Source organism: Pezoporus flaviventris, unplaced genomic scaffold (assembly GCF_033815535.1).
Source record: "Pezoporus flaviventris isolate CSIRO_AGI_PZ_B2104156 unplaced genomic scaffold, CSIRO_AGI_Pfla_v1 ptg000035l, whole genome shotgun sequence".
In the NCBI taxonomy this organism is placed as follows: domain Eukaryota; kingdom Metazoa; phylum Chordata; class Aves; order Psittaciformes; family Psittacidae; genus Pezoporus; species Pezoporus flaviventris.
In genome coordinates, this window is record NW_026892583.1 from 9,098,344 (window position 1) to 9,120,523 (window position 22,180).

Below are 22,180 nucleotides of genomic sequence, written 5' to 3' on the forward strand. Positions count from 1 at the left end.
ATCACTGGCATAAACACTAGTAATGCTAGGAGTACCTGAGTAAAAATTCTTTTGCGAGTAAGTTCTCCCTAGTGCTACCACAGCTCTGAATAATGTCTGGTCCAGCCTGTTCGTATAGGAGCCCATCTTCCCTACAGCAATCCATCTGTTTTAAAAGTGCCTTCTGTAGGAAACTAATACCCCGATGTTCCTTTTATGCTCTAGGGGAAGACCTCTCTGCAGAATGATCTAAGATCCAAGCAATTTTCTGCAACCTCTAGAGAGGGAGCCAGACATCTCTGCTCCCAGTTCAGATACATCAGTGCAGGTAGGATGATGCCAGTTCTAATGCAGATGAACCCACAACAAGGAGAAGCCCAAGCAAGAAGGCTCCAGTTTGCATCAATACACGTGATAGGTGCTTGGGACAGTAGCACGCTTTGATGAAAAGCTATGCCTGAACACCAGTAAATAGCTCTGATGAAAGCACTGCAAATATCACAACAAGTAATCAAGCGCATAAATAATTTGTTATACAACAGACCTTGTTAAAAAACAAATCAGTTGATTATTAGTAATAACTATGTACATTGCAGCATCTTATCCCTAGAGGCCCCAAAAGAGGTCAGTTGTGCTGAGCACAGAACATTGCTAAAAAGCAAATCTGCCACAATATTTGGGCATCTGAAACTAGAATAAATGAGGGCTATACAAGTCACTTTATAAAAAAGTAAGAATAAGTACCAACAATACAACAGACATGAAACTCATTTAGTGAACAACTTTATCAGATACACAGCAACAAAGAATGCCTCATTATTCCCCATAAAACATATCAAACCAGACTTTTCATTTTCCAATAATAAACACTGAACATTTGCAAAATAATTATTTTCTCTTATATTTTCCTTCCCATTCCTGATGCTGCTGGTTTGCAAAGACAGAGCAGACAATGCAGATCTGCATGCAGATCAGCTAAGATAGAACAGCTCTTTCACTCATTTTTTTCTTCTTGTTTTACATAATATCAACAAACGAGATCAGTATCAGATCTGCATTTACAGAAATATGTTGTCCTATCTCTTGTGCTTGCTCCTGTGTCAAGAAACTTAAAGCTAGGCATTGGAAAAATAATGACTACCTCACTTTTTTTTTTTTTTTTTATATAAATGGGGGTCCTACGTAATTCTTACTTGTACATTTACATTATAATCATGGACTCAGGGAACTAGAGAGCCAAACAACACAGCATGAAAAATGTAATGACCATAAGACTTCCTTCTGTGTATTTAGGGTAGAAATAAATCAACTTCTTTTGCTCAGCAAAACCACAGGGGAAAAAAAATAAGGGTCTACTTACACTGTACAATGAGCTGTACCAAAGCTTCTCTGGGCTTCACATTAAACCCATTATACTGGCTGGTCTGGCACCTGTAGGTTCCTGTCATTTCCCTGGACACGTTCACTATCCTCAGGATCCCATCGTAGCTCTCCGTTTGCATTGCTCCATCTGGCATCACAACCTCCTTGTCTGCTCGGGACCAGAGAATGATGGGCTTGGGCTTCCCTGTTACCTGGCACTGCAGCTCGATTGTGTCCCCTTCCCGGGTGACCAGGGGTGACTTTTCTTGAGGAACAGTCAAATTTGGTGGGACTTTAAAGGAAAAAAAAAAAGAGACGGTTCAACAATTAGCACTGCAGAGACATCAGGTGGCTTTCTTGCTTGTTACAGTCATAGCTGCATATCAAGAAGTAGTTTATACACAGACAGCATATGTCGACTACATAGAATCACAGAATGTTTTGGGTTGGAAGGGACCTTAAAGATCATCTAGCTCCAACTCCCTGCCATGGGCAGGGACACCTTCTAGTAGACCAGGCTTCTCAAAGCCCTGTCCAACCTGACATACATTGGAAGACTGTGCAATGCTACTATGAGAGAAAGTTTTCAGCTGCTTGAAGTTGTTCAAGTAAGATTCATCAACCCCAGCTATGAAACATACTTACCTCCCTGTGTGTCTCAGATATGTCATTATATATGCCAATATGTCATTACAGTGTACATCAGTGCATTTGGACCACTGGTCACAGCTAGCCCTTTGTCACTGCAAGCTATGGCTTTCCTTTTTATTAGCATTTGGCACTAAAACCCTTTTTCAATAACAGACTGCTTGCTGATTTTATCCAGCCTGTAATGGCCACATAATGGGGGAGAATCATACCAATTCAGAAATCAGTTCAGAATTCAAAACCTGAAACCAAAACGCAGATGGCAACAGGAGGTTTATCAAAGTGGTTATATTTTTTTTTCACAGAGCTTTGCATTAAGAAATCCAGCTGGACATGTGAACAACTGCTTTCAGCAAAAGTTAGGCACCCTTTGGAGCAGGAATACCTGGCACTGCTGCACAGTGAGCTGGTGATGCCCAAGGACCCATCCTTTCTCATCTCCACAGTCTTGCAAGAGCAAGACTTTTAATTGCCCCACTGCCTCTTGAACTATCAGCCACAGCTCTGAACTGCCAGTCCTCGGCACTGAGTAAAGCTTACTCCCCAGGGAAGAGACACTGCTGTGCAAAGGCAGAAATGTCACAGGACCATGGCAAAAGCCTGATGTGCATCACAGTGAGCTTCCACCATTGGTCTTATCAGAGGTTGCCCCTCTGTCTCAGCCATTTAGGTGACAGCTTTGAGAATTAGAGGGCACTGCAAGCTCCGCCAGGCTGACGAGAATGTTTCTGCCATGTCTAATTATCGTTCCCATCTCATCATGCCTATATGTCCTGGGTTCAGCAGTAGCAGTCATTTTTTAGCCTTCTTACTAGCTGGTGCAGCGCTGTGTTTTTGACTTTTGGCCTGGGAACAGAGCTGATAACACTGATGTTTTTAGTTACTGCTCAAATGCTTAGACTGGCCATAGGACCTTGTGAGCCTTATGCTCTGCCAGGGAGGAGGGGAAGCTGGGAGGAAGCAGAGACAGGACACCTGACCCAAACTGACCAAAGAGGTATTCCATACCACAGCACGTCATGCCCGGGAAGGTAACTGAGAGTTACCCAGAAGAGCACTCACTGCTTGGTCAGGCTCGTTCAGCGGGTGGTATCGTATTCTCTTCCCTTGTTATTTCCCTTATCATTATTATTATTGGTGGTAGCAGTAGTGATTTGTGTTATACCTTAGTTATTGGACTGTTCTTATCTCAACCCATGGGAGTTACATTCTTTCGATTCTCCTCCCCATCCCTCTGTGAGTGGAGAGTTGGGGGGGGGGGGGGGGAGTAGAAACTGTGTGGCTGACTGGGTTTAAACCAGACACTATGTTAGTTTTAGAGCCAATTTCTTACTCCTCTCTTAGTGCAACACAAATAGAAATGCTGTCTCTGAAGCTGCTTGTCTCTAGATCACACATGGTGCCTTTGGCACCATCGACCCTTACTTAAGGGGGTACAAGCTGTTGTGCGGCGGGTAAAAATGTGGGAAATGATGATTTAAACATTGCCCACCATCTCTTGCCTTTTGTGCCTTCTGAAAACTCAGCTGTCATGGGTCTTTGTTCTGAGTCATGGGGAAAGATGCTTTCTGCTTTAAAGCATTCCTTCACAGGAGCATTACCTCTCAACGCTGTCCTGCCCTCAGCTACTTTCCTTGAATGCCAGGACTGACAAAATACAGCCTGCACTGTAACTCCTGTCTACAGGCAAAAATAATCAGAAGCTATTTTCAGCCCCCCAGACACAGAAACCACAGACTCATACCAGTGAGAAATAGTTCCAGTTTTCCACTGATTTACCTTGTGTCTATAGACCTGACAAATCTGTGAGGAATCAAAGCTTAAATCAGGGACATTCATGGGTACCAAAATGCTGTTCTCAGCTGTTTTGAAGGCTTTAATAGCTCCTTCTGAATCTGGTGGAACATGTAAAAGCTGAAATAACTTTTTCCACAGGAGAGTAAATGAAAAATTATTTTATAATTCAAGTAAAAGAAGAAAAAAAGAAGAAAAAAAAGAAAGACTGCTTAATAAAACATTCCCTAAATTAATAAAACATTCTTATTTTTCACTTATGCCTGCATGTATCATAGCAGGTCCTGAGCACAGGCCAATGCCCAGGGAACATGGATAACTTGTAGAGAATGCAGGAGATGCCCAAAAGCCCCTGGTGAGGGATAGGACAGAGGGATCAGATGAAGGCCGCTCTGTGGCTTTCTGAGCTATTCTGACTGCAGTCCTCCACAAGTGCGTGCACCTTCCTCTCCCTCATTTCTAAATCCCATGCTTTTGCTGTGAAGTACATGGTGCTCGTGCTGGACCTGCACCAGCCAAGTCCTTATGATGGGAATTCTGAAAGTGAGCATATCAAGTAGATACCAAAGGGCCACTTTCTAAAGCAATGTTCTATGACAACACAGGCTAAACTGGGAAAAAAGTATTGTTCCAAGAAGTAAAATACAGTTTAGAGAGAAAGGTTTGAAAAGACACCGTGCAGTGCCTGTCTGCAGGAAAGAGCCTCCTTCTGAGCATTTTTTTTTCCAGCCCATCTGGCTTGTGGGTTTTCAGCTTAGTTCAAATACTACAAAGCCTTGTCTGGAGCAGTAAAACACACATTTACTTTGTCCCTCCATTCCTGGGCAGTGTACCTGCTCCCTGCTGTGAATGTGCTTTGATTAAAGCATGTACCAGTTGGTATAGATGCTGAAGGCTCCCTCACAGCTCTCCCTCTCACCCCCTGCCCTTTGGCACCTCCAGCTCCCTGGGAAGCACAACCTTCCCCTGCCTCAGGGATTCACTGACTATGAGGACCATGAGGCCATGACAGGGTCACAGCCTTTAAACAAAATACCTGCTATCAAGAGGGAAAAGGTGTGCTATCTGCTCTGTGCCAACCTACACTGCTACCTACAGGCCTGCTTGCAAACCCATGGTCCAGATGGGTCCAAGACATGAGTTCTCCTTTCACATAAATGTTTGTGTAGACCTGTTTCTGGACATGTTGTGCTGGCAGCCTGTTCCAGACTCCATCTTTTCCAGACAGACATCAGAGCAGCAGGTCTGGTTTACAAAATCACCCCCTGTCTTAGCCTCAGAAATCACCCACTTTCTGGATGAGAAGCGCTGTAACTTCTCATTGCAAGCACTAAGCCAGGAACAAGGCTTGCCTTCAACACAGCAAGTGGTCCCACACAACTGCTGCCCTGCCTATTGAAGGCAACACCTGATGGAAGTGAGACAAATGATGAGGAAGAAGCAAAGCCAGCTTCACGTGCGGAGGCTGACCCAAACCTGCTCTTGAAACAGGAATGGAAAAGGGAGGTGAGTCTTCCCTTCCACTCTGCTCTTGTAAGACTCTACCTGCAGCACTGCGTCCACCTCTGGGGCCCCCAACATAAGAAGGATGTGGAGCTGTTGGAGTGAGTCCCATGGAGGCCACTAAGATGCTCAGAGGGCTGGAGCACCTCTGCTATGGAGACAGGCTGAGAGAGCTGGGATTGTTCAGCCTGGAGAAGAGATGGCTCTGGGGAATCTTAGAGCAGCTTCCAGTGCCTAAAGAGGCTGACAAGAAATCTGGAGAGGGGCTTTTGACAAGGGCATGCAGGGACAGGACAAGGGGGAATGGCTTTAAACTGACAGAGGGTAGATTTAGATATTATGAAGTTCTTTCCTGTGAGGGTGGTGCAGCACTGGCAGAGGTAGTCATGTGAGGAATAAACAGACAGATTTAGTGTGTCCATGAAGTGAACCTAGAGAGGAAGGCAGATAGAGATGTATGATTGCAACTGAAGGCTCACGAAGACTTGTGTCCCATGGAGCTGCACTGTGGGGATGGAAGAAAGCACCAGCCCCAAGCTCCAGCTGCAGGAGCCTGCCAGCTGCAGGAAACATCTCAGATCAAAGGGCAGGGGAAATTCAGAAATTTGTACACTCAAACTATGAATCATATAAGGAAGAAATCTAGAAAAAATACACACTGCTTCTTATGGTTGCATTCAGCTTCTGGAGGCATTGGAAAGAAAGGAGAGTGAATGGCACAGGATGCATCTTGGGGGGATAAAAAAAAAAAAAAAAGAAAAAAAGATGCATACCAAAAAGGTCCTGTGCAACTGTGAGCTAGTAATTTACCACCCCGTTTAACTCAATTTTCTTTCTGAATAATAGAGATAACAGTACTGCAAAACTGTACACTGCAAAGATAAGGACCAGAGATTCTGAGGTCTGCAGGCAGGCTGATAAGATAGGCTGTATCAGTACCCCAGATGGAAAGATACCTTAAAATAACCTGATTCATCTTCTCCTTTGGCATTTTGCAACACAACCAGCGTCTCCCACATTGTAAGCCATCCAGTGTATTACTATGGTTTACTGTATTTATTAATGTTCTTGTTACTGGAAACAGGGAAGGAGAGAGGAGGGACAAGGCCATCTATTAAAACAAATCATTTCATGGGCAAAGCCGTAAAAAAGAAACCTAGCTGCAGCTTTCATGTATCACATTTGACTGACAGTGCTCAAGACAGTGAGCTCTCACAATTTATTTCTCTGCCCCCAACACAGTGGTTATGGCCATGGGTCCCCCCTTAACTCAGATGCTGATTCTCTACTGTCTCATTAGGAAGAAGGACAACACTTAATTTTGCTCAGGGAGGGTTTTATTGCAGGGTTTCCCTTTTTTATACCTACCTATTTATTTTCACAAACTTGCAGGCACTTAATTAACTCCAAGATGTCTATGTTGCTGTCAAATTTGGCTTAAATTAGCTACAGGGTCAAAAATATCAGAAGGTTTGGGGACTTGCGACGCACTAACTGATAGGCACTGGCAGCCTGATTGTGTGTGACTTGTTTTCATAAGCAATAAAGCTGAAAATAGCCACAAAAGAAACTCAAATCAATGCAATGGCCACAGAGAAATCAGGAAGACAAGGAAGGGGGAATTAGAGAATGGAGGAGAAATTAATAATTTGATATTTTTCTTCCTTTACTATGACTGAAGATGTAGGGAGGCCCCAGGACCAGGTGGCTGAGCCTGCTGTGGAGGAAAGCAAGTCTGGGTGAGCAAAGGTATAGAAACAGAATCACAGAATTGTTTAGGTTGGAAAAGACACTTCAGATCCAACCATTAACTCAGCATTGCCAAGTCCACTACTAAGCCATGTTTCTAAGAGCCAATCTTTTAAACACCTCCAAGGATGGTGACTCAACCACTTCCCCAGGCAGCGTGTTCCAATGCCTGACAATCCTTTTGGTGAAGACATTTTTCCTCATATCCAATTTAAACCTCCCCTGGCACAATTTGAGGCTGTTTCCTCTTGTCCTATCACTTACCACAAGGGTGCACAAGCAAAGATGAATGAGCAAAGGTGGGTGAACAAGGGCACACAAGCTGAAGCACATGAGCAAAGGTGCAAGAGCAAACATGCAAGGGTATGTGAGCAAATGTGCACAAACAAGGGTATGTTAGCAAAGGTGCTGCAAGTGGGGCAACCAGAAGCAGGTGGCAGCCAAGCAAGAAGTGCTAAGCAGGTAGTGGAGGAATTTAACTCTTAGCAGTTAAATCTGTTTCCTAAAGCAGACGGTTATCACTTGAAAAAGAAAAGTGCTAGTACCTCCTTCAAAAACTCATACTATTATTTTTTGAAACTGGCAGCGGCACATGCAGAAGATATATGTCTGTTGATATATGTCCACTCCTGGCTCTTAAATAAAATGGTCTGAGACAACCTTTGCCTCTGTAAGTTGCTGGCTCACTGGGTCAGATGGCAGAAGGTATCACTGTATTCTTGTCCTATTTTTGCTGAACTGCTCTCTAGGTAAATGTGTCTGTCTGTTACTGGAGATAGCAAACTGGACTAGACACTTTCATCTGATTTTGTGTGGTAGCTCTACTGTAATTCCATAGGATCCTCGATCTAGCATAGGCACTGTGTCTATAGGAGAATGGGGACTGGACCAAAGTAGCTATTTCAAAGAAAAAGCCAAAGTGCACGAGCCTAATACATTTATTCACTGTGTAATCTGGGTACACACAACCTAGTTCTAGTTCTAGTCTTCTCAAGATCTTTGAAGTCCTGATGGGTTAAGTCCCTATTTTGAACCTCCAGATAGCTTAATTAAATGAGAAAGAGGCAATGGCAGAGGCAAGAACCTGTTTAGAGATATCATTCAAAGGGGCTACAGGGGCTCTGCACAACCTGATCTACTTGATGCCCCTGCTCAATTGCAAGATGTTGGACTACACGGACTTTAAGGGTCCCTTTCAGCCCAAGGTAACCAGTGTGAGAAGGACAAGCAGCCCCCAGAAGTGGTGACACCATAGTAGGCTTGGGGAAGACAGTATGACTCCTGAGCTCTTTACTGCAGATTACAGATAGCATTGGTGAAGTAAGGGCTGCTGTCACTTCTGTGTTTCCCTGGGAGCCTTAAAAAGGCAGAAAGGAAAGCTGTGGCCCTGAAGCAAAGACTGTCAGTTCAAGCAGTGATGGGGAGGCCATGGGCCAGTGTGATCAGGCTGCTTAAAATAGACTAATGGTAATAACTAGTAATTATAGGATAAAGAGGAGCAAAGGAGTGTTTGAACTGCATATCAAGAAATAATCCATACTGGAGATTACTCAGAGATAATCTCCCAAAAGAAGTGTTGGAAGTCACATTGTTCAGGTAATTTAAACAGAATATTAAAGCATCTATGTTGTAGTGGTTAGGAGATAGAGGTGAAGTTATTTGTGTATTCTTCTTCTCTAATATGTATGACTCTGAAGGTCTGAATCTCCAGTATTAATCATCCTCTGCCCAAGACATGCATTTCAGTTCCTGTTCATGATTCATACTCCTTATATGATGGAGGGGTTGGCTAAGGCAGGACAGACTGAGCTGTGATGTAGGAAGCCGAGCTGGTATAGAGTGTATTTTATCACAATTATATAGCCTTTGAAGGGTAGCAAGTTATAATTATTCAGGTTCTCTATACATCTCTGTAAACAGAGATAAAACTGCTCAGCATACTTAATGTGTGTTACTTTTAGAAGTGTTGGGGAATACCAGGGAGCATATGCTGACAGAGTCTCCAGTGGCAAGAAAACAAGAGCATCTGGGGAGGCTTGCAGATTCAGCCAGACGATTGAAAAATCAGTTAAGGTCAAGGGAATTTACTTTAACCTTTCCATGATCTTTCACCACCATGAAAGAGGATTTAACTAGTTGTTCATGTTGAAGGTAGATCAAGAGACCTGTAAGAAAATCATGTTTTGATTTCAAGGTTGCTTTCTTTTCTTATTGTTCTAGTTGCCTGTGAGTTTTCCTGCCCATATGCAAAGAAGAAGAAAAAGCACTGCAGCCCATGTTTTCTTGTGCACAAGACTCTTCTAACAGCAAGTGAAGACATGAACTACAGATTTCATGTCAGGGGCTTAGACAAGATATCTGCTTAAACAGTAGAATAATTCCAGAATCAGTTGGAGCACCCATAACTTAAGTTGGGCCATCCACAACTTCTTGGAATAGATTTCCCAGAGAAGCTGTGGCTGCCCCATCCACGGAAGTGTTCAAGGCTAGGTAGGATGGGGCTTTGAGCAACCTGGTCTAGTGAAAGATGTCCTTGCCCATGGCAGTCGGCTGGAACTAGATGGTCTTTAAGGTTCCTTCCAACCCAAACCATTCCATGATTCTGATTCTATGAATCAGTACTTTTAGCTCAATATACTTTTAATAACTTAAAATACCACCTTACTTTGCAGACTCTAAGAAGGAACATTTTAAACCCAGAACATACACAGCCAGCAGCAATTTAGTCAAATTAGTTTTCAGTGATCTCACAGGAGTCATGCTGAGGAGCTCCATCAGCCATATGCAATGTGAGAAGATAAGCCAACTCCACAGCCTTCCAGGGAAGAATAAAGAGACTGCAAAACATGGGCAATAAAGAGGGTGTCTGCTCCCAGAAACCCAGCTGAAGTCAATCCACAGTGGATGAATGCATCCTGGAGGAATCAGATTTCCTGGGAGGAAAACCCAGGTGGTGGGGGGGGAAGGAGCTGCAGAGCAGAATGTTGCCGGTCCTCAACCCCTCCCTACAGCCAGTCATGGCCCAGGCTCTGTGATGGGAAGTAATGGCAGCTCCCAAAGATAGAATTAAAAAGAAAAATCTCTGCACATTAAATACTAAAATAGAACTAAAAGAAAAGCCTTTTAATAAAATCCAGCATTTATCTGTCCCTTCTGTTCACCTATTCTTTTCAAAGACAAGCTCCAAAGATAGTGGCCAACAAAAATAACCAACTTACTGTAATAATGGAACATCTGTCTATTTTCTGGTATGTCTCAGGGTTGCCCGTGAAGGATCACTCTGGACAGTGTATCAGGTTTACAAATATCTTAATTGGATCACTAATTATTTTCTAAAAACCATTTTTTTATTATGCAAAGAGGCAGCACTGTGATTTTAATAAACATTTAGAGCTAAAATGAAGGTCTCTTATGTTTCATCAAAGGAGGAACAAGACGACCACAGGACATATATTTCAGATACAGATCAAAGTCACATGTCCCAACATATCAGCCTGGACATTTACTTAGAATCATAGAATCATAGAATATTTAGGGTTGGAAAAGACCTTAAGATCATCTAGTTCCAACCTTCTGCCATGGGCAGGGGCACCTCACACTAAACGAGAGCAGAGTAGAGGGGCAGGATCACCTCCTTCAACCTGCTTGTCACGCTCCTTTTGATGCAGCCCAGGATATGGTTGGCTTTCTGGGCTGCGAGCGCACACTGCTGGCTCATGTAAAGTTTCTCATCGACCAGCACCCCCAAGTCCTTCTCCGCAGGGCTGCTCTGAATCTCTTCTCTGCCCAACCTGTAGCTGTGCCTGGGATTGCTCTGACGCAGGTGTAGGCCCTTGCATTTGTCATGGTTCATTATTTAATAGATAGCTGATTAGCTTAACGGGGAAGCCCTCTTATACTGCAGACAGGATACACAGCTTCATATATGCTAGTTCCTCAAGAATTTCTCTGTCTCTGGCAGAATTTCTGCAAAACTAAATCCGTTTGTTGATGTGACTAGCTCTGGAGGTGGAACATGAGATCACAAGGCCACCAGCCTGCTCTGTGCTCATGGACAAAGTCATGTTCCCCCTCTGTGATGCGCCTAACTTGGAGTACCCAGGGTGGTACACACTCAACACATCTTTAGGTTCACCCAGAGATGAAGAATGCAGTTCACATATTTGCCATGCAGGGCATCTAGTTGTGCCCACACTGGATAAGAGTGAAGCAGTAGAAAGGACTCTTAGGAAAAGAAGGATCACCACCACCTGCAGTCAAGACTCTTGGGCATCTCCCCCATCCATCCCTCCTGTTAGCAATTCAGAGCAGTGCAGTCAGAGAATAAAGTAAAATAACCCCCCTGAAATAACAACTCGCTTCACTGCACAATACTACCTCCAGGTGGAAGATGAAAAGAGAATAAGCCAGCAGTGACAGATGTTACATCTTTTACTGTACTGATGCTGATTTCAGGGAGATAAAGATAGCATAAGAAGCCATACTGAACAGAGCAAACCATACATCACCTAAAGCCATATTCTTCCTGCTTTGAATTCCATATTTAAGGCAGAGAAAAAGATCGTTTACAAAGACTAACACACTTTTGTGATCCCCCTCTCTTTTTCGCTTACCATGAGCCTATTATACTGTGGGTTTTTTGTTGCTGTTTTAACATCTTCTGCCTTCAGACTACCCGTGACATGCACACACAGACGGAAGAGCCATTCCGCCTTTAAGTAACATTTGCCAAGGGTTGGTTTTATGGATGACAGGGTTTTTATAGGGCAAAAATTCAACATTTGAGTTCTCATTTCCACTATTCAGTGACCTACTTTACAGAGATGGGGCAAGGGGAGGGCTGCTAGGGGATTACTTCAGGTCCATTTATATAAGATACTCAGGACACAAATCTATGCCTTTCCTGCTGAAAGTACAAAATGTCAAAGAAACAACGTTCTTGCTAAACAAGTGCAATTCCCAGTATTTCAAGAGGTTGGCATGTCTCTTGCACAGCTACATATCCCTTTCTAATCTGCTGAAGGGACAGAGGAGACCTAACCATCTCAACTCCTCCTTATCACACAGTATCACAGTATGCTAGAGATTGGAAGGGACCTCAAAAGATCATCTAGTCCAATCCCCCTGCTGGAGCAGGAACACCTAGATAATGTTACACAGGAATGTGTCCAGGCGGGTTTTGAATGTCTCCAGGGAAGGAGACTCCACAACCTCCCTGGGCAGCCTGTTCCAGTGTTCTGTCACCCTCACTGAGAAGAAGTTTCTTCTCAAGTTTAAGTGGAACCTCTTGTGTTCCAGTTTGTACCCATTACCCCTTGTCCTATCATTGTTTGCCACTGAGTAGAGCCTGGCTCCATCCTCGTGACACTCCCCCTTTATATATTTATAGACACTTATAAGGTCACCCCTCAGTCTCCTCTTCTCCAAACTATAGAGACCCAGCTCCCTCAGTCTTTCCTCATAAGGGAGATTCCCTTAATCATCTTCGTTGCCCTGTGCTGGACTCTCCCCAGCAGCTCCCTGTCCTTCTTGAACTGAGGGGCCCAGAACTGGACACAATACTCCAGATGCGGTCTCACCAGGGCAGAGTAGAGGGGAAGGAGGACCTCTCTCCACCTACTAACCACCGCCCTTCTAATACACCCCAGGATGCCATTGGCCTCCTTGGCCACAAGGGCACAGTGTTGGCTCATGGTCATCCTGTCATCCACTAGGACCCCCGGGTCCCTCTCCCCTACACTGCTCTCTAACAGGTCGTTCCCCAACCTATACTGGAACCTGGGGTTGTTCCTGCCCAGATGCAGGACTCTACACTTTCCCTTGTTATATTTCATCAAGTTATTCCCTGCCCAACTCTCCAGCCTGTCCAGGTCTCACTGGATGGCAGCACAGCCTTCTGGCGTGTCAGCCACTCCTCCCAGCTTAGTGTCATCAGCAAACTTGCTGATAGTACACTCAATTCCCTCATCTAAATCATTGATGAATATATTAAATAATACCGGTCCCAGTACTGACCCTTGAGGCACTCCACTAGTTACAGGCCTCCAACTAGACTCAGCCCCATAGACTACAACTCTCTGGCTTCTCTCCTTCAGCCAGTTCACAGTCCACCTCACTACCTGATCATCCAGTCCACTTCCTCATTTTAGCCGTGAGGATGCTGTGGGAGACTGTGTCAAATGCTTTGCTGAAGTCAAGGTAGACCACATCCACCGCTCTGCCATCATCCATCCACCATGTTATTTCCTCATAAAAGGCTAAGAGATTGGTCAAGCATGATTTCCCCTTGGTGAAGCCATGTTGACTGCCCCTCATAACCCTCTTATCCTTGATATGCCTTAAGATGGCACCAAGGATAAGGTGTTCCATCACTTTCCCAGGGATGGAGGTGAGGCTGACCGGTCTATAGTTACCCGGGTCCTCCTTCTTGCCCTTTTTGAAGACTGGAGTGACATTTGCTTTCCTCCAGTCCTCAGGCACCTCTCCCGTTTCCCAAGACTTGGTAAAGATGATGGAGAGTGGTCTAGCAATGACTTCCGCCAGTTCCCTCAGCACCCACGGGTGCATCGCATCTGGACCCATGGATTTATGGATGTCCAGATTGCTCAACTGGTCTCTAACCCATTCCTCATCGACTAAGGCAAACCGCTCCGTTGACCTGACTTCATCTAAGGTCTCAGGGGTACAGGGCTCTTCAGGACTGCCTGCAGCAGAGTAGACAGAGACAAAGAAGGCATTCAGTAACTGCCATCTCTGTATCTTCTGTCACCAGGGCACCCATCCCGTTCATCAGTGGGCCTACATTGCCTCTGGTGTTAGTTTTATCTGCCATGTATTTGAAAAAGCTCTTTTTGCTGTCCTTGACCCTTCTTGCCAGGTTTAATTCTAAGGATGCCTTAGTCCTCCTAGCTGCCTTCCTACATCCTCTAGCAGCAGCCTTATATTCCTCCCAAGTGGCCAGCCCCTCCTTCCATGACCTGTAAACTCTCCTCTTCCACTTGAGCATACTCAGCAATTCCCTACTTAGCCACGCAGGTCTCCTGGCCCTCTTCCTTGACTTCCTACGTGTCGGGATGCTCCGATCTTGAGCACGGAAAAAGCAGTCCTTGAATGTCAACCAACTATCTTGGGCCCCTTTACCTTCAAGCAGCCTTGCCCATGGGATTTCCCCTAGCAATTGCTTGAAAAGGCCAAAGTTTGCCCTGCTAAAGTCCAGGGTTGCAATTCTACTTGGTATTCTACTAGTCCTACCACACAAGATCCTGAACTCCACCATCTCGTGGTCGCTGCATGAGGTGACAGTCCCTCCTGCTTCACTTGGGGATCCCAAGAGGAACCTCATGCAAGTCAGGAAGAAAGAATTCTCCCCAGACCCAGCAAATAGACACATAGCATGATATTAATATGTCTGTGCAAGTCCTGGCATTTGGAAAACATGTTAGTGCCTAGGCCTTATGTTCATAATTACCACAGCAGTACTGAATCTTGATGAGTCAGTAATGACCTTCAATAGCACAGAGAAACTATTTCAGCTTCCACTTAATCAGGTAACAAAGTCACACAATAGGCAGAATTTCTTTTAAGGTGCTAAATAAGGCTGATCCTAAATGCTGTTTTTCTTCCCCTGTTCTGATTTTCCTGAGCATCACAGGACAGTAAATTTGAGAGCTGGCATAATTCATCACTGCCTGCAGAAACTGTGATGAGATTATAGGTACAGCCATCTAATGGATGTTTCCAATAAATCCCATCAATTTCCCAAATGATTCCCCAGCAAGTACAGACAATGTAGCAGTTACTGTCTGCCAGATGGACAACGCATGACTGCACAAATGTCACTGTCCACTTCACCCTGACAATCAGGTAACAAAGTTTGCATGCCACTGCCATCCATCATGCCAAACTCAGCTCTTATCCTCTCAGTTCTTCACCTATAAGATGTGCATTAATACGCATGAAGAACAAGTTTCTTTTGGTCAAAAGACAGGCTGTTCCCTTGTCCATGAATTCACTGATTAGTGTTTCCACTCTTACAGTCTTCATGGGATAACTGAGGCAAGAACTGAGCTCCGGCTCAGGAGTCTCTAGTCCAAGCCCCATCTCAAAGCATGGCCAGATAGAGGTCAGACCAGGCTGCTCAGGGCTTTATGAGGTCTTCAAAACCTCCCAGGATGGGGATCCCACAACGTCTCTATTCTCCCACTTGGATGAGAAACACTTGCTCCTTATATTCAGCCTGAACTTCAGCTCATGCCTGTTGCCTCTCACCTTCACACATTGTCGCAAAGAGCCCAGTTCCATCCTCTTGATACTTCCCTTGTAGGCAGGGGACAGCTGCTGTTAGGTACCCCAGGGCTGCCTCTTCTCTAGTCTGGATAAGCCATCAAGCCCCGGCCACTCATGATCAACTTCATGGTGTTTGCAGGACTTGCCCCAGTTTGCTGAAGCCTCTCCTGCATCAGGAGTCCAAAACTGGACATACTATTCATCAGCTCCCACTGCTGCTGCTCATGTCCACTCACTGCCTACCGGAATGCCACAGAGCTGCTCACTAGCTAGGCAGCTCCTGCCTGTACCACTGCAGCAGCCCTCCACAACACCCCAAGCTTATTACATTACTCCAACACAGTCATTCTGAAGTTCACTAAAAGCCCATAAAATTGCACAAAATCATTTCAGCAAAATAAATCATTCTGATTTATACTTACAAATTTACCAAAAATAAGTAAAATATTCAAGGCTCCCTGAACAGTAACACAAATAGAAAATAAGTAGCAAATAATAAAACAGGAACTAACTAAACTAAATGAATTTAATATTTTCCTCCTGTCTCTCAAGGTCTGTATATGTATACTTCATGTTTCTCTTATACAGACAATTTTTGACTCTTTATCAGTGAATTCAACTCTTTGCACCTTGTTTTCCATACACACTTCATGCCCAGTCCACCTCTCCAAATGATGTTTCACCAGTTTGGTTATAAAAATGCTATAAAAGACTGTGCTGAAGACTTCACAAAAGTCAAGGCAAGCAGCTTTCCTTTCCCTCCCTGTGCCCCCAGAGACAGTCTTCTTTATCTCAGCAGGCAAACAGGCTGGGTCAGGCACAGTTCACTTTTGACAATCCATGCTGGCTGCTTCCAGTCACTTCCTGATCCTTCACATCGGTTGACATGCTTTCTAGGACAACATTCTCCATGACCTTCCCAGGCACTAAAGTGGGGACGACTGGCCTGTACTCCCATGCATCTCCTTCTTCCCTTCTTGGAAGATAAAATTTCATTTTTTCCAGTCTTTGTTGGATCTCCTTAGGTCACTATGACTTTTAAAATAATAAAGTAGCCTTAAAGTGACACCGGTTACTTCCCTCAGGTACCTCCTATCCAGTGCCATGGGCTTACACAAGTCCATTTTACTTAAGCGGCCTCTAACTCAATCACATGACTATACTTCCCAGGCTTCTATCCAAACCAGAGGTCAGTCCTGCTTCATCTCCCTGTTGTATATAACATTCTTCATGAAACCCTTTAAGTGGGCAAACCCTCCAGATTCATGCCAGAAGTGATGTGGTGCTCAAGTGGGATATCATACTGAAGATGGACCGCAGGATCTTCTTTAAAATGTAAATGATAATTTACCATGAAAGTCATAAGAGAGCTGTTTAGATGTGACATGTACTTGCAAAGTATTAGTGATGTAAAATTTGGAGAATGGAACTCTGGATATAGTCTTTGAGGCAAAAGTGTTCATTTAATCTTTTTGAAAAAGTAGAAAGCATATACTTGAATGTGTGTGGTAAAAAGGGGTTAGAAGATGTCTATTAAACATTTTTCTTCTATGCCATAAAAATGCTTTCCAATGTGTTCTTTGTCATTTTCTAAACGACATGCACAGCGTGCCTCATCCCAGTGAATAACAAGCACAATCTGAGGAAAAGCACAGCAATGCTTCATATAAAAGACAATTTGGATACTAGATATAATACTGACACTATTCTGAAAAAAGAATTTTTTTTTAATTCTTCTCTATAGAAATTAACCAGCAACAACTTGTTTCTTCTTGGTTGTAACTAATTCTTGACAGAAAAGAAATTCTGCATTCAGAATGTTTTCTTGTTAATTTTATTAACATGCACTACCTCAGTTATTAAAGTCAACTACTGGGGGAAAAAGTCAATGAAATCTATTGGTTACAAACCAATAGATTAGTAACAAGGTAAAGACAAGCAGGCAATTACCTCTGCATTACACATTCCTACTCCATAGCACAAAATATTATCAGTCAAAGCAATAGCCAAGGCTCTAGCTCATCAAAGAGAGAGACATTTCAATCACTGATCTGGAAATTCAAGTAATAAATACCTTAAACTTTCTGCCTACTGGGAATAGCATGACTCACCAACATGTAATACGTAATCTTTAAGAAAAAAGAGCTCCTTCCTCCATGCTTGGTACTTCCTGTGGTTGGAGGGATTCCGCTTGGTTAACACAGCACCCTCCTGTTTCTCCTTGTAATTTCCTACTATCTATTTTTCATTACTCTGGATGACTTGAAGACTTAAATAAAGGCCAAAGTCCTTTTTGAAGTCTTAAATGAAAGCCAAACCCTTTCATAGAAGTAATAACTTTTCTGACAGTAAAAGAGAACATGTCTGGGTAAATCAGACACTAGCGTGTTCTTGGGAGAGTGCGCTAAATGCCACTTTCAGGTTTCTGTCCTTTAATCAAAGCAGCTCAGCCCCTTGATCTAGGAACTGCTTGGATATCCTTGTGGTGAGAAGTGTTCTGTGTATACACCCTTTTTCCCTGAGAAAGGCATAGGCTGCCTATATCCAAGTTAAACTGATATGAAAGAAAGCCTCTTTACCTGTACTGCTGGAGATGTTGACATCAATGCTGATATCTGATATGCCACCTCCTTTCAGAGACGCAACACACGTGTATGTCCCAAAGTCAGTGAATTTCAAGTCAATAATGTCCAGGTTTGTGGTGCCTGGTGAAACATCGGGGTCAGTCTGTGTAATAACCATCCTTTCAGAGCTTCTCAAGGGACGTCCATTCTTAAACCAGCTGAATGTAAGCTCTTCAGATGGGATGGCTTCCACCTGGCAGGAGATTTTCACCTCTCGCCCAATCTGGATGTTGTCATCTTTGTGATACGGGTCAGGGGTAATCCAAAACCGTCCTTTTTTTAAGGCTAAGAAATAATAATAAAAAAAGTTTACTATAATAAACTATGATTTATGCATATTCAAACTTTGCAAAGACTTACGCTTCACTTTATGCCTACATATGATTTTAATAGGGTCTGTAGCAATAGGACAAGGGGTAATGCTTGTTAACTAAAAGCAGGGACATACACCTTAGATATAAGGAGGAAATTTTCTACAATAAGGGTGGTGGGGCACTGGCACAAGTTTCGCAGAGAAGCTTTGAACACCCAATCCCTGGCAGTGTTGAAGGCCAGGCTGGACAGGGCTTTGAGCAATCTGGTCTAGTGGAAGGTGTCCCTGCCCATAGCAGTGGGGTTGGAACTGTATGAGCTTTAAGGTCCCTTCCAACCCCATTCCATTCAATGATGCTCGGGCAGTCACTGAAGCGTCTAAAGCACACATTTAGCACATGGTTCATTTTTTGTGGGATCAAATCTAATCAAATACCATCACAGAGTATACATTGCTAAAGTACCTGTCATTTCCAAAATGAAAAATAGGAAGTCAAAGCACCTAAATGAGGCTGAGCTGCTGACCACTGAAGAGCAACCAAAATAATTCATGAACCTTCAGTGTTTGTTACCTGTCTTGAGATATATTTACAAGCCCTTCTTCACCCCTGTGCTATCAGAGCACTGAGAAAGGAGAAAATACAGATACCAACCTAACCACTAATACAAACAGTAGTGTCATCTCCAATCTGTCTGGCAACAAACACAGCCGTGCAAAATAGCTCTGTGCCAGCTGATTAAATGAGAATAGGCAAGCACATGCCCGAGGCTACAGCCTGCCCTGGTTTACATAACCTGCTCCTTCCCTGTTGCAGCTGGGAGGACTCCCTTCATCCCACAGCTGTCCAGAGGCTGACTGCCCTACCCCACCAAATGGCAGACCATTGGTGGCCAACTGCATTGCCTTATTTAGGCAGGGAAACTGCTGCCAGTTCTAAAAGGTAAGGGGACTGAAAGTACATTTCTGGGCAGTGATCAATGGCAAAAGGCAAAAAGATGCTCTTGTGAGATGCAAGCACAGAGTCCATCATGAGCATCTTGCTTGCACTTCCCTGGCTGGGTCTCGCCAGATGAGGAAAACCCATCCCATGCTCACAGGAGAAACCTGAAGGTTGCACACACAGCTGAGAGAATAACATAATTTGGAGAAGCACAGTATATCTGAATGATCTCTATCTCCACCCAAAACTATTCAAGCCTACTATACAAACTTAATTAATTCCCTAAATTCTCTAACCCACAGCCAAGCAGAGTTAAGATAGTCTCAATGTTTCATATGGGAACCCCAAGGCAAATGAATGTTTTGAGGCAATCTCAAATGCAGGTCCAGCATTCAGGAGTAACCTATACCCATGCAGGGGCAGAACAACTCCGGAAAATGTTACTTCCCACCATCTTCCCAGCAAGACCAACACCTTTTATTAGCATTCCTTCAGCAATCTATTGGACAAGAGCAAAATAATACTGCAACTCATCTGATTTTTCTTGTCACTCTTTACATGAGCATAAAACTATCCAGAAACTATCACCATTTACATCAATAAAGTGACTGCTCTAAAGCAGTGTTGCTATGATACTTATTTTTGGAAGAGTGCTTCAGAATCTGCCATTAAATCTTTCAAATACACATATATTTTGATATACTGATACAAAATTCTACTTATACAATCACAAGATCTCCCTCCCCCTATATATATATATGTGCGTAAGTATGTATGCATGTTAAATATATGCTATCTCCAACCAGAAAGCTCCATAATGAAAATATCAGTCAGAAATGTTACAAGCAAATACCCAGGCTGAATGCAAGCACTGAAGACAAATTTAAGCCCATCATTTCTTGTTGTCATGCTGACTTCTGTTGAAGAGTTTCCCTCATTGCCCGTTTTTCCCCCACCCACTCTCTGCCCCCATCCATGCACAGTGCCCCACATGTGCGGCACTCCTTTTTGTCCTCAGATATTTATATGCTTACAGCAAATGAAGTCTGATACTGTTACAAATGGCAAAGTCTATAAGCTGAAAATTCCCCTGGATCCCATACTTTGAGTAATACGCACTTTTCACTTGCTGTATACAGAAAGTGTAACAACATCAAATGGAAATAGATGTATGAGGCACCAAGCAAGAAAGCACAATGCATCAGCTCCTTGCTTTATGAGTGCTGAAAATGCTAATTCAGACTCAGTTTTGTTAGCACATAGCTTGTTGAACAAAACAACTCTCTGGAGCTCACAAATGCCAGGCTGAATCAGCGCTTTCACAAGTTTGAAAAGAATTAACATTTAATTAATAATTAGTGTTTTTTTTCAATGTGGGAAAACAGTATAAAATTGGGCTACTTGTAGACAGCCCCTTACATATGGTGTGAGGAACTTCTTCCACTGTGGAAGCCAGCTCTTTTTATCAGAGAATGAAAAAATGCTGTATTTGTTGTACTGATTAGGTATGGCATGAAAGACACTTGTCTGGGTGCTGCTATTCAGTTGTAACCATGTATTCAAGAATCCAAGTTGTTGATATGTTCTTAAAAATTTATTATTTCATTTAGTTAAGAAAGTGTCCTGAATTTTATTAAGATTAAATTTTTGCACCAGAATGCACTAGTCTTCACCAAGCGCATCTCGCTCCCTTTTAAAAGCTGCAGCTGGATCCCCAGGAAGCAGAGCAAACATTCACAAAGACGAACCATACATTATAAGACAGCTGGAAACCGCCACAGCAAGTAACTTTGAAACTTGAGCTGAACTTTTTTATTTGAAAATGGAAGAATAAACTATGCTTAGATACACAAACACCAATAAATATATTATGGAAATAGCTTTCAGACAGGGAAATAAACCCCACAACTTGATAGGCATGATGAGCGGCACATTTAAACCAGAATTAGTTGCTAGTAACCTCAATAAACTATTTTTATTTCTGATTATTTCTTCTTTATTTGATTGCTCACACAGACATTTCAGCAGTTTCTCAGTCCTATAAATAAACAAAAAGGTCTAATGGAAAAGTCACATCAACTTTCATCTGTCCTTTGTTACAATTAGTGTTACAATACTGTCTGCAAGCTAAGATAAAGGGTGCATGTTCACATGGCTTCAGAGTCACTAAGAGGTCTGGTTTGGGGGAATGGAGGAAGAAAAGGAATAGAGCAAAGTGACTTTTTCCTTCACTTCAGAAGTTCTGGAAACTTCCTGAGTTCTCAGTTCTCCTCTGAACTCCTTTTATTTGGATGTATGGAAAAATACTTAGCTCAGGTGTATGCTCTGCACAATTCTTTGGTGGTCAGATTACGCTGTAGCAGGTCAGGACAGTGGATGATCCAGAGACAGGACGTGCTGGGGTGTCCCTGCTCAGATCTTTGAACAAATGGTTATTATGGCAATGAAAGGCCCAGTTAAGATAGTCTCAGATCCAGAACCAGAAGGATTGCCCTTGACAAAATGACCTGGGGTCAGCAGACCTCTCCAGAGTGACTGCCTGCAGCAGGCTTCAGAAGACAAAGCCGTTTCTTGCAGGCTAGGTGTAGTCTTAGAAACACATACGCTAGATGTGGTCTCCAAAAAGACCTGACTGATTTACATTGTGTGTGACCTCTTGGGAACACCTGAGTTGAACCTGGTAATAGAAAAGTGATTTCTCTATGTATTCTGCACACAGGTTTGCATTCACGCTCAATCTCCATAAAACAATCGTTTGAATTATCCCCATCTGTAAGTCCTTGGACCATAATTTCCAGCCATACCCCTACATACTATCAAGTATATTGAAATCTGCAATGGATTCTGACTCTCGCTTTTCACTGTATTATCAGTTACATTTGAGACAGCATTTGAAGTTTTCCATGGGGTTAGATATAGTGACTGAAAGAGACACCATGTTAGCCAAAAAAATGTGTGAGATGGTGCTGCAGATGCTAACCA

At 43.3% G+C, this 22,180-nt stretch overlaps 1 protein-coding gene across 1 annotated transcript in view; it reads right to left on the reverse strand.

Moving 5' to 3' along the window:
* MDGA2 (MAM domain containing glycosylphosphatidylinositol anchor 2) overlaps positions 1-22,180 on the reverse strand; it is a 378,145-nt gene that overhangs the window by 119,107 nt on the left and 236,858 nt on the right. The window contains exons 7-8 of the mRNA XM_061462444.1: positions 17,901-18,230; positions 1,340-1,633 (exon numbers count right to left, since the gene is read on the reverse strand). Coding sequence (XP_061318428.1) covers positions 1,340-1,633; positions 17,901-18,230 — 624 coding nt within the window. The remainder of the gene's footprint in view (positions 1-1,339; positions 1,634-17,900; positions 18,231-22,180) is intronic.